At 32.4% G+C, this 15,881-nt stretch overlaps 2 protein-coding genes across 4 annotated transcripts in view; one reads left to right on the forward strand and one right to left on the reverse strand.

Annotated features, from left to right (window-relative positions):
* LOC125059039 (glutamate receptor ionotropic, kainate 2-like) overlaps positions 1 to 1,314 on the reverse strand; it is a 19,375-nt gene extending 18,061 nt beyond the window's left edge. For both annotated transcript variants that reach the window (XM_047663218.1, XM_047663208.1), the window contains exons 1-2: positions 1,182 to 1,314; positions 983 to 1,120 (exon numbers count right to left, since the gene is read on the reverse strand). In XM_047663218.1, the coding sequence (XP_047519174.1) occupies positions 983 to 1,120; positions 1,182 to 1,251 (208 nt within the window). In that variant the 5' untranslated portion in view covers positions 1,252 to 1,314. The remainder of the gene's footprint in view (positions 1 to 982; positions 1,121 to 1,181) is intronic.
* On the forward strand, positions 1,306 to 15,486 carry LOC125059024 (glutamate receptor ionotropic, kainate 2-like). Of its 2 annotated transcripts, XM_047663177.1 has the most exons (17): positions 1,316 to 1,564; positions 2,573 to 2,677; positions 3,266 to 3,340; positions 3,878 to 4,198; positions 4,583 to 4,674; positions 5,058 to 5,174; positions 5,896 to 6,087; positions 6,615 to 6,773; positions 7,253 to 7,453; positions 8,481 to 8,738; positions 9,181 to 9,404; positions 10,230 to 10,367; positions 11,246 to 11,444; positions 12,293 to 12,521; positions 12,941 to 13,056; positions 14,428 to 14,580; positions 15,162 to 15,486. In XM_047663177.1, exons 1-17 carry the CDS (start codon positions 1,477 to 1,479, stop codon positions 15,342 to 15,344), a joined length of 2,850 nt encoding a protein of 949 aa, XP_047519133.1. In that variant the 5' UTR covers positions 1,316 to 1,476; the 3' UTR covers positions 15,345 to 15,486. The 2 variants fall into 2 exon arrangements, 1 of the variants encoding a protein (XP_047519133.1); XR_007118602.1 differs by lacking the exons at positions 12,293 to 12,521; positions 15,162 to 15,486 and having other exon boundaries at positions 1,306 to 1,564; positions 14,428 to 14,566.
* The last annotated feature ends 395 nt before the right edge of the window (positions 15,487 to 15,881 follow it).

Below are 15,881 nucleotides of genomic sequence, written 5' to 3' on the forward strand. Positions count from 1 at the left end.
TTGATATAAAGAATTAATATAGAATATGAAGAAATTATGACTATTAACGGCTTGAACTGGCTTCGCATGGCCAGCTGTTGATTGGGGAAATCAATTGATTTAACTAAATGGCTTATAAAGCCACAAATTTTATTTATTATATAAATTTAATAATAATCGACTTGGGCGCCAAGAGGATTATCCTACCAAACTTTATAATTGCTCATTGTCATCATATAAATTATTCTATTATCTGTATATATCTTTTCATATGGCGTTTCCAAAAGCGTAACCAACCAATTAAATAAGCCTTCAAAAATAAACTCTAAATTCCAAAACCGCATTTTCGACGTCGGTCCACTAGAGTTCGTTTGGTTTTCGTTTTTATTTGTTACAGTTATACATGTCCAAATCTTTGTTTTTTTTTAATTTTAGTAAGGTTCATTTGTTTGAGAAAACTGAGATTGTCGTCGTTAATTATGAACATATACCTTATAGATATATATATACCATATTTTATATTTATGAAGATATACTTTATATACCTTAACTTAAATTTTCATCGATAACTTGTTACAGCAACAAAAAAGATCACATTAAATTATACAATAGTATAATAGTAATAACTAAACGTTGCCTTGTTTTCTTAAACATACAGAAGTACCGTTCCGACTGCTTAGTTCCAAAAACGCCAGCGAAAAGCGTATTGTAAACAACAACAAAACAACGTATGTAGTTTTTGTGCGTATATTCCATCTATGGGTATATCTTTAGTATAATTGATTTTTGTTATATATAAATTTTGTTAGCTACACGATTACGAAATAAATAGATAAATATTTGTACATTAGTTATTTGATTTTGCCTATCATTCGTAAGGTCGTAGTCCTTTAGTTAAAATAGTGTAGTTTTTATGAGTGCAGGTTAAAGAATGTCATGTTTTAAAAACCAGTATTTTTATTGAATACGTCATTGATTGGCAAAAAAACTATGAAAAGCTCACCTTCTAAAGCGGTAGAATAACTGTCAACAACCTGTAGGCATATAGGTCGGCCATGATACGCCCTCGTAGTGCCCGAGCTCACAATATTGTCGAAAGCTTTTGCTGACGTCGACAGTGTTTGTTTATTAAATATAGCCCCTGAAAAAGTAAACAAACTTAGAGGATGAAAGAGTTGCGAATAAATACAGGCAATTCTAACCTATTGGATATCGTGTGCTTTCAGCTGCATATGAAATTGTTACACTGAGTAGGAGAATAATCAGAATCATTCTCTTTTTGTTTATACGAGCACGCGGCTCGACTGCTTTTACCGTCTGGTGTATTTTGGGAAGACAATTTTAGGTTACGTCATTTCGACGTCGCATGCGTCGCTTTTCGTCAATCTTCGGAAGAATTTCCTTAGCTCACACAGTTTCTGTAATTCATCTTAAAAATTTATAGAACAGTATTTGAGAGATAGGTGAATTTAACATTCACGAAAGTTTGTTTGTATAATGTGGCTATGGTTTTTGTTATATTTTATACAACAATGTACTGGACAGGTGATTGTGATACAAACCGACGAGATAACTTATCAAATTGGTAAGTAGAGGACTGTCTCATTTCTTTCCTGTTTCGAAACGAAAATAGGTTACTAATATGAACATTATATCCGCACTCTTATGGTTTCTAGAATATCTTGAATATGATTTTATATTATATGAACCCTTTATTTACTTAGTTATATTACAAATATTATAAACTATAGGACGTTATTGTTACTGTTGGTGATTAGGTTGTCTTTTGTTGTTTACCGACATAAAGCTATGTCTTGTTTAATGTTAAATAAATTACACTTATAGGCTTGCCCATTCGAAACACTTGTAATTCCTAGCAATGGGAGTAGATTAGAAGCATTAAAAATGGTGTTCTCATCAATTTAATTATATGATGTTCATTATATCACAATCAAAATCATATTTGTAACACAATGTACACTTATGAACGTAAAAAAAGAAATACATATTAAATGCTTCTAAATTTACATTAACTGCCCGTTCTCAAATCAACGGCGTAAAACGGAAGAGTAGAACTGTCAATAAACTCTCCGCCACTCTTTTTAATCACCAAGTTTTTTGTTTTACACAATGTCTATAAGGAACGTTTGCAACCATTACACCATGTTCCACATGACATCTTAAGTAATTAATAGTTAATTAATGATGATAAAAACAAAGATTTAACCTCTATCAGCAGGAGGCATGGTGAAATAGGAGCACGCACTTACATTCTCGTGCGAACAACACGCACCACACCTTCGTATTCCCAAATCATTTTCACCATTTGGAATCAAACTCTCGTTTCATAAGACATTCAATGCGAATTTATTTTTTATTTAAAGACAGTTATTAATTGCTTTAACTTATAATGGGGAGCATGATGAAATGGTTGCAAAAGAGTGACAGAGAGTTTGTTGCCAGTTCCTTTCCTTCCGTCTACGCCCTTGATTTGAGAACTGGCAATTTTTTTCTGACATTAAATTTCCTACATGAATAAATTATATTTTGTTTGATTTTGAGTTTTACGTTTACGTTTAAACATATATTTCAGCCGGTATATTCGAAACTCAGGCCTTAACACAGCGTCTAGCATTTAACGAGAGTATGCGACATAACCATGTTAGTGGCTCAGATGGAGGATCTGATTCTGATCAAAGTAAGTACCGCATAAAGCCGTTACAATTTCTACAAAGCACTCTCATACATCTGAAGTACATCTTGACGAAAATATAAGGTTAACAGCTATATATTTGAATAATTAAAAAAAAAAAACATACGAACGAAAACAGAACCTGAAATGATATGAACCTGATATTTAAGTTTTTCTTGTACAAAATATTTTCGCCAATAACCATTTTCCTTATTAGCGAAAACATATTGGGCCTTCAGATCCAAAAAAAATTAAATGTCTTTAAATATATAACAACTCTTTAAGGTCTCAGAAAATGCGAGGTCCCTTCATAGTCGCCATATAGAATATACACTGTACACAATCAAGCACTTGATAATATAGTCCCGAAATCTATTTATCTATTAGTAATCTTGAATAAAATCGTTTTTTTTTTGTTACCCAGGTTTAACTGGCGAATTCGATTTCCCCATTAAACATTGCGCAACGAAAGTTTAGTACACTGTACAAAAACAAAACAACTCCAAAGTTAATTTATCACACTTAAAAGATGAGAATTCTTAAAAGCTTCACTTTCGTGAAAAAAGCTGTCTAGATTTTAATATTTTGTTTTAGAAATGAAGGATTGGCGACTCGACCCCGTTATACTTCAGCCGCCTCGGACCGACAGCTATTCTCTTTGGAGGAATCGTAAGGCATTCTTGATTGTTCAGAATAAAAATGGGTTAATTATTTCTCTCGGGCTTATTCAGGATTCTGTTTGTTGAACGGTTTTAATCTCGCGAAATATTGGAATGCCTTAATATTACGCAATGTCCATAACAAATTGGTATTATTGAGGTTATAGACATCGTCGCTGAATTGGAAGAGGCACATTGTGTATCTCCAGTACGGATCCAAATGAAAATGCTTACAAAATTCTTATATCATTACCATATCAGAAAACGTTAGTCGCGCTCAGAAAATTATATTGATGCAGCCATGGTTCGAACGCTGGACCTTATGTCTGAGCTTTTGTGTTATGAAAAGGTTAATTAAAACCTTCGATAAATCGTAAATGCCTCGCCACGTCACGTATATGGACACTCAAAAGAGATACTCATTGATATTTATTGGATACATAGATATTTTATTCATCTCAAATATTTTCAAAATTATGTCTCATGTAACACACATATATATAAATGTATTTACATTTCAAATATCGATGCTAATGTTCCCTTACAGTCTGTTCAAACAAAGATATGCGTCCGATTGCCGTATTCGGTCCACAAAATCCAATATTTGACGGAGCAATTCGTGACCAATGCGCAATTGCTAACATCCCTCACATACAAGCTACGTGGCAGCCAATGGATCCCAACATCGAAGATATAATTTCAAATAATGATGACGTAATTAATGATGACGAGAGTAATGATACGCCGGTGTTTAAAAACATTTCAATAAACTTTTATCCCGCTGCTGAAGATATTTCATACGCGTACGCGATGTTACTCAAGTACTATGGATGGGAAAATTTTGCAGTTTTATATGAAGACAACTTTGGTAAATTAGTTTTTGCTGTAGTTTATTAAAGTAGAAGACTAAAACAAAAAAAAATAACTTTTCTTACTGAAAATAAGAAATAACTAATATACTTTATGCTATAGAAAAGTATTAACACTAGAACATATAAATTTATTACAATATTTATCGTAGATTTATAAATTCTAACAATGTTATAGGTAATTTTTTAGGGAGTTATTCAATTAAGAACACTTACTTTATAATCTTTACTTCAATAAAGAACAAAATCATAATGATTTTTCTTTTATCCTTTTTGCAGTGTATAACAGTATTGGAATGTTGCTATGTATACTAAATTAAAATTAACGTGTGATATGATGTATAGTAAATAACGTAAACTTCATAAGAAATATACGTTTTCAGGACTTATGAGGATACAGAAAATTTTAGCAGAATACACGGGTCAAATACCGGTAACTGTAAGGAGATTAGATCCCAACGGAGATAACTTTAAGGTACTTTATAGCGAATATTTTGACTGCTTACCTATCATAGAATAGATAGTGTTGGGGGCATTTGGCCGAGTTTTGTATGGCTACATGGAAGTCAAAACTTTAACCCATTTACACCCATAATCTATTAAGCATTCTGTATTACACAAGCATATATTTTAGAATTTCTATGTGTTAAAGAATAGATACCTATTTAATACACTAAATTTCTAAATATAAAAATCCTTAAAAAAAGTACATTCATAATCTTAAAAGGCCGGCAACACACTTGCGAGCTTTCACGGATGCCGTCTATGGATGGCGGAATCACTTATCATCAGGTGGAACTACCCGTTTGCCCCTATAAAATGTTTAATGAGAATTTATCACATGATCTTGATGCACAGGTATTTAAGGAGTTGAAACGATTCAAAGAATTCCGAATAATATTGGATTGTCATGTGGACCGAATTCTCAAATATTTACATGAAGCTAGAGGTGTAAATATGATCAATCATTATCAGGTAGGTACATCAATTACGTATATAGTCTATAATCTTATATCTCTATTTTTCATATACGTTTTACATTTGTGAAAAACTTACTTCATTACAAATATAAAATGAAGACGCCACGAATGAGCAACTAATTTATTTTAAATAATAATATGAGTTATTATAAATTAAGTAATAAAAATGTACACATAATACATCTATCTATTTGTTAAACTATATCTATATATCTATCGCTCTAAAAAATTAATCAAAATAAAATTATTTTGAATATTTCTATATGGATAAAAGCCTTTGACAACATATTTTCGATGCACTCTTGTTTTAATTGCAATTAGTACAGCCACGAATGTTATTGCAATTTCTAACTTTTTAATAGATTTCACGAATTATAATCGGACACATTCCTATATAAATTTTTTATTTCATTGTCATAAATCATTTTTAAAAATGAATTTTAAAGGCTTTTAAATTTACATTACTTTACTTTTCCTATAGTATTTACCGTTTTTAATACGATAGAAACGTTATTGTGTGCAGTAATGTTTGTTACCTTTGCAAATTAAGATTACTATTTGTATATGCATACACATTAACGAGAGAAAAGATCACAAAGCTGAGTTAAGCATTTACTACCTATGCTATGGTAATAATTATTGAATGGTAAAACCTTAAAATACGACAAAATTTATATACGTTCTAGTTAATAAACGTTACTTTAATTTTTCCCCAGCATTATATCCTTACAACAATGGATGCATCAATTATAGCCAAAGATCTCTTACCGTTTCAATCCAACATTACATGGCTCAGTCTTACGGATTTTGATAAGTTGGAGGATGCCCAACACTTCCTGGCTACTAGAGTTGGTAAATGGGCCAGTGAAATAGTTCAGTTAGACTCACCACCCGTCACTAATATAGAGGTGACCAAATTTATATTAATCATTTATAACAAACTAGCTGGCCTGGCGAACATCGTACCGCCGCAGTCGATTCTTTATTTTTTTTAAATACTTATTCTGCTATTCGGGACACCGGTCTAGCTAGTAAGATAAAAGAAAGAAAGCTGATAATACAACAAATACATTATGTCAAAAAATAAAAATTTACCTTCCCTCCACTAACACTTGAACTTTATGATGTGGTATTAAAGTTCAAATTGACTTTTAAGTATTATTACGAATATTATGTAATATAGAAAAGTGTTGTTTTTAGACTTTTTCACTCAATTTTTTTAATTTTTCTCTCCGTAAGAACCCTCCTCGTACTTCAAAGAATATTATAATCAAAGAATTGGCCAAATCGGTCAAGCCGTTTTCATGTTATGTCGTGACAACGGAAAACGGGTTTCATTTTTATATATATAGATATATACTATCTTATTGTATTTGGAAAAGGAATCAAATTAAAATAACAGTTTTAGTTGTAATATGTTTAATATTATTTCAAGATCGAAGCCCTCGTCATGAACGATGTAGCCAATCATGTCCTTAAGGCATTACAAAAAGTTGGCGATGCGGAAAGTATTACAATAAGAGACGAGGAATTCTGTAAAAAAGACGGCGACCCCTGGCCGCTTGGAGCTTTACTTCAAGCTGAAATATTAAAGGTTATTTCGCTTTTGTAAAAAGATAAATTGAAACCTCTCAGCTCTCTTTAATGATTAAAGCTATTAAAAGACCGATTAATAAGCTTATGCCTGTTTGTCTAACACAAATATACAAATCTATAGAATGTTGAATGTGTATAGTTTTTTTATATAAAAAGCGAGAAACTTCAGACACAGTGTAAGTCATAAAATATTATAATTTCCATCTTGATCATATTGTAGTTATCTCTAACGATACTGATAAATTAGTTAAATATAGTTTAATTTAAAGATTTTAACAGATTTTTCTGAAATTTAAATATGCCTTTGTCGCTCATTGATTTTATCTGTTAACTACTTGCTTACTATAGTAATTATGTAACAAATTTGTACGGTATATAATGAATTTGTTTAATGAAATCCGAATACCTAAGTTCATTGTGCATGCAAATAAACTGTTGTCAGCTAAAGAAGGAAAGTAACTTTAATTGTTACTACAGGCACAAACAACGGGTGTGACTGGGAACATAGAATTCGACGAGTTTGGGCGAAGATCTAATTATACTCTGTATGTTAATGAAATTCACGTGTCAACGAGACAAACTGTTGGCACTTGGATATCGTCTAACAGAGATAGTATTATAGAAGACAGACCAAGCACTAAACTCAATAATCAACAGCAGACCAGCAAACACTTTATTGTAAGCAAAGCTTATTTTTATTATGACAGTTTTATAGAGAATAAACTAAACAAAAGACAAATGATTTTTTATAGACGTCAAGCTCGAATTTCAAAAACTTTCTTCCAAAACCAATTGGAACTTTTAATTGTTTTATTGAATTTTGTATTCGAAATATTTTTATTATTCTATTCTTACTATTAGGTACTTGTGTGGCTGAATCTTGACAGGTATTTATTAGAAAAATGATACGTCTAAAATACGTATTAAACAAATAAATAGTATGGTATGGACTTTAACTGTAAGGCTAATTCAATGTCTATGAAGAGAAACCGACTTTCAAACTAAAATTTAACATAACAACGAGATTGGCGGGACGATTCCTTTTATTTTCAAAGTAGAAGATAAGCTGACCCTTGTCCACTTCGTAGGGCAATTTTTTGTGACTTTTTTCTAAGTATTATTAAGCACTACAACTTTCCTCTTGAACTCAATCATATCTCTCATCTTTAAGGCAGCGTTCCTAAGAAACGTTTTCACAAATAGCATGACTTTATATTGGTACAAAATATTGGTTGTTTGTAAAGTAGGTTTACGATCGAGATGTTTACGTGATAACGTCTTATTGGTGATATAAGTTTTTGGGAAGTAAGGAATTAATGAAGATAACAATTTTTTCAAATTTTAAATTACATCTATCGTTTTATTCACACTTTTGATGATAAATTTCGGGTGTAAAATGACAAGTTTACTTATTCGACTATGATATACATTTTTCTTCATACATTCACGGAATGACTGGCAGCGCTCGAGATGAGACGGGAGATCGGTCCGTCTCTCTCTCGTTATACCTGCGATCGCGCTCGTGAGGTTTTGGTGTGACACAAGTTTCTGAACATGTCACCCGACTAAAACGATTTTAAAGACGTTATCACGTCAAAAAAATAAATAGCTTCAGTAGATCCAGAAACTAATCCTTACAAATTCACAAACATAACCTATTTATAAAATTACTATACAAAATACACTAAACTTTAAACAATTACAGATTATATCACGCAAAGCCAAGCCGTATTTCATTGACAAAATCAAATGCCCACCAGATAACGACACATGTGTGGAAGAGGACGCTGACGATAAATATGAAGGGTTTTCTGTTGATCTCGTCAAAGCCATATTTGATAAATTAAGACATTATAATTTTAATTACACCTACTCGTTTTTACACGATGAAGACAAAAGTTATGGGAAATATGATCCTGAACAAAAAAAATGGACTGGATTAATAGGAGACTTGCTTGATAAGGTAACCCGAAAAATTAATTAATGTGATTAATGAGTTTAATATATGGATGTATAAAATAACATAATGTTTAATAGATTCTTAGATATGACACAAAATAAAGTGCTAGGAACATATTACTTCCCATAGATTTGTAAAATAAATTGTGTAACATAAGAATATTAAAGCCACAGCCAGAATCGGCGTGGTATACTTGGTATTGCATTGTTGAATACTTGGCGTTGACATAACGAACGACGTTCAGTTTCGGGGTCATTTGGAGGGAAAGCCTCCAAGAAAAGAGCTTACCCATTCTTAAAAGGCCGGCAACGCACTCGCGAGCCCTCTGGCATTAAGTGTCCATTGGCGGTAACACTTAACAACAGGTGAGCCTCCTGCACGTTTTAAATGAAAAAGAAGAAAGAAAGCATTGTAGCCTTTAATTATTTTGATCGATTATTTTCAGAAAGCTGACTTGGCTGTATGTGACCTCACAATAACTGAAGAGAGAAAAAGCGTGGTTGACTTCTCTGTACCATTCATGACTTTAGGAATCAGCATTTTGTACACAAAGGAAAGGAAAATATCCCCTGGATGGTTTTCTTTTCTAAACCCATACAGTTTTGACATGTGGATGCATACAGCGACTGCGTATTGTGTGGTTTCTATTGTACTCTTTGTATGTTCAAGGTACACATACTTTTTCTGAGTTAACTTTATCCAAATTTAAAATCCCTTTCAAACGTTTGGACTGACAACTTTCAAGGATTTGTATGAAAATCTGTTTAGTACTTAGCTTTATTATGCTTTTGCCGAAATTTTTACCAGACCATCGAACCTGGCTATATGATAATAAACAGGCAAAAATGACATATTTTCTCTCTAGTATCTATCTATCTATTTCTTTAGTATTCGTACTTGTGCTTTTGTGGTAACTTTTCCTAGGAAATTGAGCCTGAGATATTCAGTGTTCCACGATTATTAATTGGCTAAAATGACTTTTGTATATTACAAGCTATATGTTGAATAACACGTGATCAATCTACGACCAACGTTCTTAGAGTAAGAGAGGGCTACGTGCCTATGACCTCCCTATTTTTAAAGCGTATTGAAAATTGACATTGTTGATAGAGAGGAAACATTGGGTCATATACGCTAAGTCTCGACTCTGACTCTTACCATCATTAATACTTTAATTAATTTAATTTCCGTAAGAGAATGCTCAGTGGGAACTGTATTACACCGGAGCTCCACGGAGAGCCAACCTCCTAATTTGTTAAAGTTCTCTTAAAATCTCAGATATAAATCACAATTCAGACTTATTGACTATATTTTGACAAAAAAACCCTACTATCTCACCAATAAGACAAATGACGACGTAAATAAAGAGATAAACAGCACTTATTATGATTTTATTTTTATTTGTAAAAAGGGATACTGATACTTAGTTGCACCACTTCACTACACTAGCGGTTTTCTTTTCCAAAATTTGACAAAATAATTTATTTTTACCAGAATATCACCAGCTGACTGGGAGAACCCACAACCATGCGACAAAGATCCAGAGGAACTTGAGAATATATGGAATTTCAAAAATTGCGTTTGGCTTACTATGGGTTCCATAATGACACAAGGATGTGACATTCTACCTAAGTATACAAATTTAATAAACACCACAAATTATTACACCTTAATAACAGTTTTCGTATTAAAAGTACTTTAAAATTCAAAAATATAAAAAATGTCACCTCGTTTATGTAATTTCTGTTGGAGCTTTTATTATTTTTCATATCCGTTATAGAAAATTTAACGGCATCAAACAAAACAATAAAAATTGTTGAATGCAAACATTTCTTGTAAAACAACGTACACAAATAAAAAATTGTGTTGATGTTATAAATTTTTGGCAAAAACACAGCTACAGCTAACCAGCGTCTCTAACTGCGCAAAATGTAACAATTTTACGATTTGATCACTATAATTGGCCATACCGTGTATTGGCTATGCATTTAGTCATTTACTTCGCTGATTTTCCCTCATATTAAACGGTAATTATAAACGGATCTGGCCTGTATTTATATTTTGTATATTATTATTTATTTTTTTAAATAACCGATAATTATAATACATACTATGAAAATCTTATTTTGGATTTTCTCTTCCAATAGCGACTTCCCTAAGCTCTGGGCATTGAAAAACTCACAGCGACAACGCATTGCAGTCTAACACGTACAGAATAAATTATTAGAATTTCCGACTTGAATTCATATTCAAATAACTATTGAAATGATTCATACTTTCTGTCACTATATAAAGTATACAAATTTTGAAGAAAGTACCTTTATGAGTAAATTCAAGTAAAACTTATTTAACTGATAACCTTTAATCATTTATCAACCATATATTTTTAAAATTGTATTATGGTTACACTGTATATATACTGCGCAAACAATTATTTGAATTTGTTCCATTTAAAGAGACCTTGAAATTAACTAGAATTTCTCATTATCTATATCTAATTGAAATTTCAGAGCAATTGGTTCACGATGGGTGTGTGCTATGTGGTGGTTTTTCGCCGTGATCGTGTGTCAAACATATATAGCCCAGCTATCAGCTTCCATGACATCTGCCCTAGAAAATGAACCAATAAACAGAGTAGAGGATCTAGCTAAGCAAAATAAAATTCTCTATGGCGCTATTCGTGGGGGATCTACTCTAGACTTCTTCAAAGTAAGATTAATTAATAGCTGATTTACGTACATATACACATATATACATACAGCATACTAATAACTAGAATAAAACGTGGACTTCTTTGCACAATTACGTTTCATTATTACCGGTTGACATTCTTGATTTTAATGTCCAATTATAATTTCCATCTCTGTGGATTAGTGATACATACGTACAACCCGGAGCGACAAACAACAAATCCTAGGTCCAATTTTCTATATTTAAACGAAACTTAATTGTACTAATTAAAATACACAAAATTTTTGTGCAATTTGTATAAGATAACATATATATTATTATAGTATTATACTCGTACACAATTATAAACCTTACTTTCGAATGAATTGTTAAACGGAATAAAATTCAGTTGTGAAGTTCGGCAACGCTTTGTAGCGATTTCTACTAGGTTGTTTTAAGTGTCTTGTAACTGTATGTGTCTGTCGCATAAACAACAAGCGTTACAATGCCCAAAGTGACGTTAACATGGTTTAAAAGCAGTGGCACTACAAACCCTTAGGGTCTTATTTTCAGATCCGCATCTGTTTCTTGATGATTTTTTTCTCACACGTCAATTTTTAGAGTAAAAGCGTTCCGGTTTCCTCACGATGTTTTCCATCATCGTACACGCGAGTGAGTGTTAAATGCCCAATAGAAAGAAAAGTTAATTGTGTTCAAAAGTACACAGCCACGATTCAAAGGCTCTGGGTTCGAATCATTCTGGATTCTGGGTTTAGAGCACGCTAAAGTCACTAGCCCAACACTGCTTAATGAACTTCGTTAATTTCTAATCTCTCATTAAGAAAAGCATTTTAGCTTTAAACAACCCAAGTTTTGCCATATTTTAGAGTTCAAAGGACAAAATGTTCCGTCGTATGTATGACAATATGATGGCCAATCCAGTTGTTCTATTAGAGAGTAATGACGAAGGTGAACGACGAGTTCTCCACGCGAAAAACAAATACGCCTTTTTCATGGAATCGTGCACTATTGAGTACAAATTAAAAAGAAACTGCAACCTCAAGAAAGTCGGCGGTGAATTAGATTCCAAAGACTACGGGATCGCGATGCCAGCAAGTATGCTTACTATCTACTTCTATTACTATTCTAAGGCCTTGATCAACTCATAACAGATTAATTAATATGTATGTATGTTAAGGAATTATTCGAGTTATCTATTAATAAAGTTGTAGATATTATTATCGGGCTATTTTTATATAATAACATCTTCAATAGATTTTCTCATGAAGAAATATAGTGGCTTGTTATGGCTTTATGCATTTTTCTATTGCTTAAAGAATATAAAGAGAGGCTTTCTTTACACTTCTTCGCGTCTATTAAGAATTTAAAAAAAGGAAACATTCATTTTGTGACGTACATTATCTATACATATATGAATATATATATATATATATAATGAATAAATTATATTTTAAATAAATTAGCTAGGTATATCGTATAGTATGAACTTATAGAACACATGTGTTAATTTACAGATTCCCCCTTCCGGACACACATAAACAGAGCGATATTGGAACTAAAGGAGTTCGCGATTATCGATAAAATTAAACGTAAATGGTGGGAAGAAAAATACGAAGCAAGACAATGCGATGTAAGTTTAATATTTTATATCATTAACAATACTGTTATAGGTTACAGTTAAAGTTATGATAACATACGTAATTAAGTCCGGATCATTTAACTGTTAACACGACACGACGTCACTATAGGCTTCGTGGAAGAGACGCGACTACTTTTATTAATCACTTTTTAGGGCAATAATGAGTTAGGTCGCTGTGTGGTCGGCACATGCATGATGAGCCTTAACTGTAGTAGTACGCTGGCGCATCGACCCAAAATGATCCTTGGCTTCCGAAATGAGAGAACTTTTGCTTCTTCAATCGGACACTTGAAGTTTACGTAGGTCACTCTCCACTGAGTCTTCCCAGCGATATCTGGGCCTGCCGACAAATCGACGACCCTACTTTGCCACGGAAAACTTTACCTAAAGTAGCATCAAAGACAATTAGTACCATTACTTAAGCTCATTAGAGCGCTCCTCTTAAAAACCTCGAGTTTAACTTTTAATTCCGGCAAAAAAATTAATGCGAATTTATAATAATGGTTATTTATAACAGAAAACTTTTAGATTGCATTAAACTTAGTTGCACTTACTGATTTTTATTAATAAAATTGGAAACAAGCTGCAGGACGATGGTGAACGAACAAAACTAATGTTTTATGCAATTTAATAAATCGTCACACACTCCATTGTTTAAAAAGCTAAAATAAGTGCGTTTGTTGCGCACGTGTTAGTGAACAGGAAACTAAAATAATGAACTACATTTTGAAAAATCTATCCATCAGCATTATTTTCTATGTACTCTTTACGGAACTCAACAACTAATCTTGGACTTAGAGAGAGAATATTTAACCTGCGCCCGATACGCTTGTTATCAATCCCAACATTTTGTATGCACGTTCGGAGTGTATTTACTGGCTGCAATAGTGACATTCAATATCAATTTAGACAGAATATATTAAACAGTTTACTGCAAACAGATGCAAATACAGTCAAAATCTGTTATAACGATATCAAAGGAACTACTCATGTTTGGTCGTAACAACCGATAGTCGTAACAGCCGATGACATTTTTATTAAGTACCTAATACAATAGAATTCAGCCGGGACCTTCGATTTTGGTCAATATAAACGGTATGTTATTTCTAAAGGATGTCGTCGTAAACGGTTATGGCTGTAGTTTCAACGTTTTTAGTTTGTTTTTAAAACAACATATTTGAAAACCTAGTTCTCCAAATCATTGTAATAATTAAAAAATTAAATAAATTCGCATTTTTTATTAATATCATTTAAATGACTTGTACTTGCAATCCAAAAAAAATACCATTTGTATTTCTAAACCTAGGTTAAATAACCTTTCGACGTAGACAATTCATCGGCAAATTAATATGTTAATTTCAGGGCAACACTGACGAGAGCGACGTGGAAGGAGACTTGGAAATGGAAAATTTAATAGGTGCTTTCCTGGTCTTAATTGTCGGTCTGGTGCTAAGCTTAATTATAACGGCCGCTGAATTTATGAACGAAGTACGGAACATTGTGATCAGGGAGCAGGTAGGTTCACAATCATAATTTAATTAGAACCTTTTGAATATCAAAGATAATTCAACAATTTAATGTTACGACAACTGATTAAAACGCAATTTATCACTTTCACCAGCTTAAAAAACTCATGTGTGATAAAATTGCTATATTGACAGCGAACAAAGGACACATTTGTACAACACAAGTCGTTATCCTTATAATATAATAAGGAAAGAAATTTGATTCGGTTATAATTGCATACCTACATAAAACATTGTATTTATATGTATAAACTAGTGGACCCGATAGACGTTGTCCTGCATGATATTTCAAGCAATTAGTAAAGCAAAGTATGATAGTACCGACTGCAGCGCCACCTGGCGGGCTGATTTGTGAATCTAAACCATTCCTAGATCCCCTTGAACACACACAAAAAATTTCATCTTAATCGGTCCAGTCGTTTGAGAGAAGTTCAGTGACATACACACTCACAGAAGAATTATATATATACAGATTAACAACCATAATTTTAGTAGGAGAAATAATGATTATAAAATTTTCAAAAATCACCAATATTCGATGTTCAAAAGTAATAACAATTTACTTTTCAGGTATCTCACAAAGAAGTTTTTATGAAAGAGCTAAAGGCGTCGTTAAACTTTTTCCAACTCCAAAAGCCGGTACTCCGCAATCCGAGTCGAGCACCATCCATTGCCTCTGACACCACTGAAAATAATATGAAACGAGCTGCCAATATTGAGAACTTCATTGAATTTGAAAAAGAACCTATGTGAAATCTGTTATATATGAAAACTCATAATTATAATGAAGAAACTAATATAGATATAAAACTTACAATGATCGTTAACTAATTGTAGATTTTACTTTTTATTTTAGTTTGCCAATATTGTAAAAATACACTTGTAACAATTGTTTTATTACCGCATTCTATGTTTGGCCTATTCGGCTTATACCGCCGAATTCCTATTATTACCTAGGTACATACCTACTATTCGGTCAGCCGAATACTTGAGCAATATGTTTGGCGGAAGATAATATAGGTGATGGTATTGATGATGAATTTCTTATAGTCGTTAAAGCAGTCAGGTGAACAACTTGTCATTTTTAATTTACTCAACAATTCACTATAGATGCCAAACCTTTCATACAAATGTTTTTAAAACGACGGGACGCATGAAACCAAGGGAACCAAATAGGAAACATTCTTTTTCTCTATGTCATATATCAATAATTGAATGACGTATTTTTAACAATTATGGTTTACTTAACATTTTAACAATAACACAGGCCGAATATGTATGCAGAATATT

This window comes from Pieris napi, chromosome 2 (genome assembly GCF_905475465.1).
Source record: "Pieris napi chromosome 2, ilPieNapi1.2, whole genome shotgun sequence".
Taxonomy (NCBI): domain Eukaryota; kingdom Metazoa; phylum Arthropoda; class Insecta; order Lepidoptera; family Pieridae; genus Pieris; species Pieris napi.

Excerpts from the sequence above, each read along its gene's own strand:
- LOC125059024 (XM_047663177.1), top strand. The coding sequence starts at position 1,477 with ATGTGGCTATGGTTTTTGTTATATTTTATACAACAATGTACTGGACAG. Across the intron at positions 6,774-7,252 it reads TTCAAGCTGAAATATTAAAG|GCACAAACAACGGGTGTGAC; the intron begins GTTATTTCGCTT and ends TTGTTACTACAG. Across the intron at positions 12,522-12,940 it reads CGGGATCGCGATGCCAGCAA|ATTCCCCCTTCCGGACACAC; the intron begins GTATGCTTACTA and ends GTTAATTTACAG.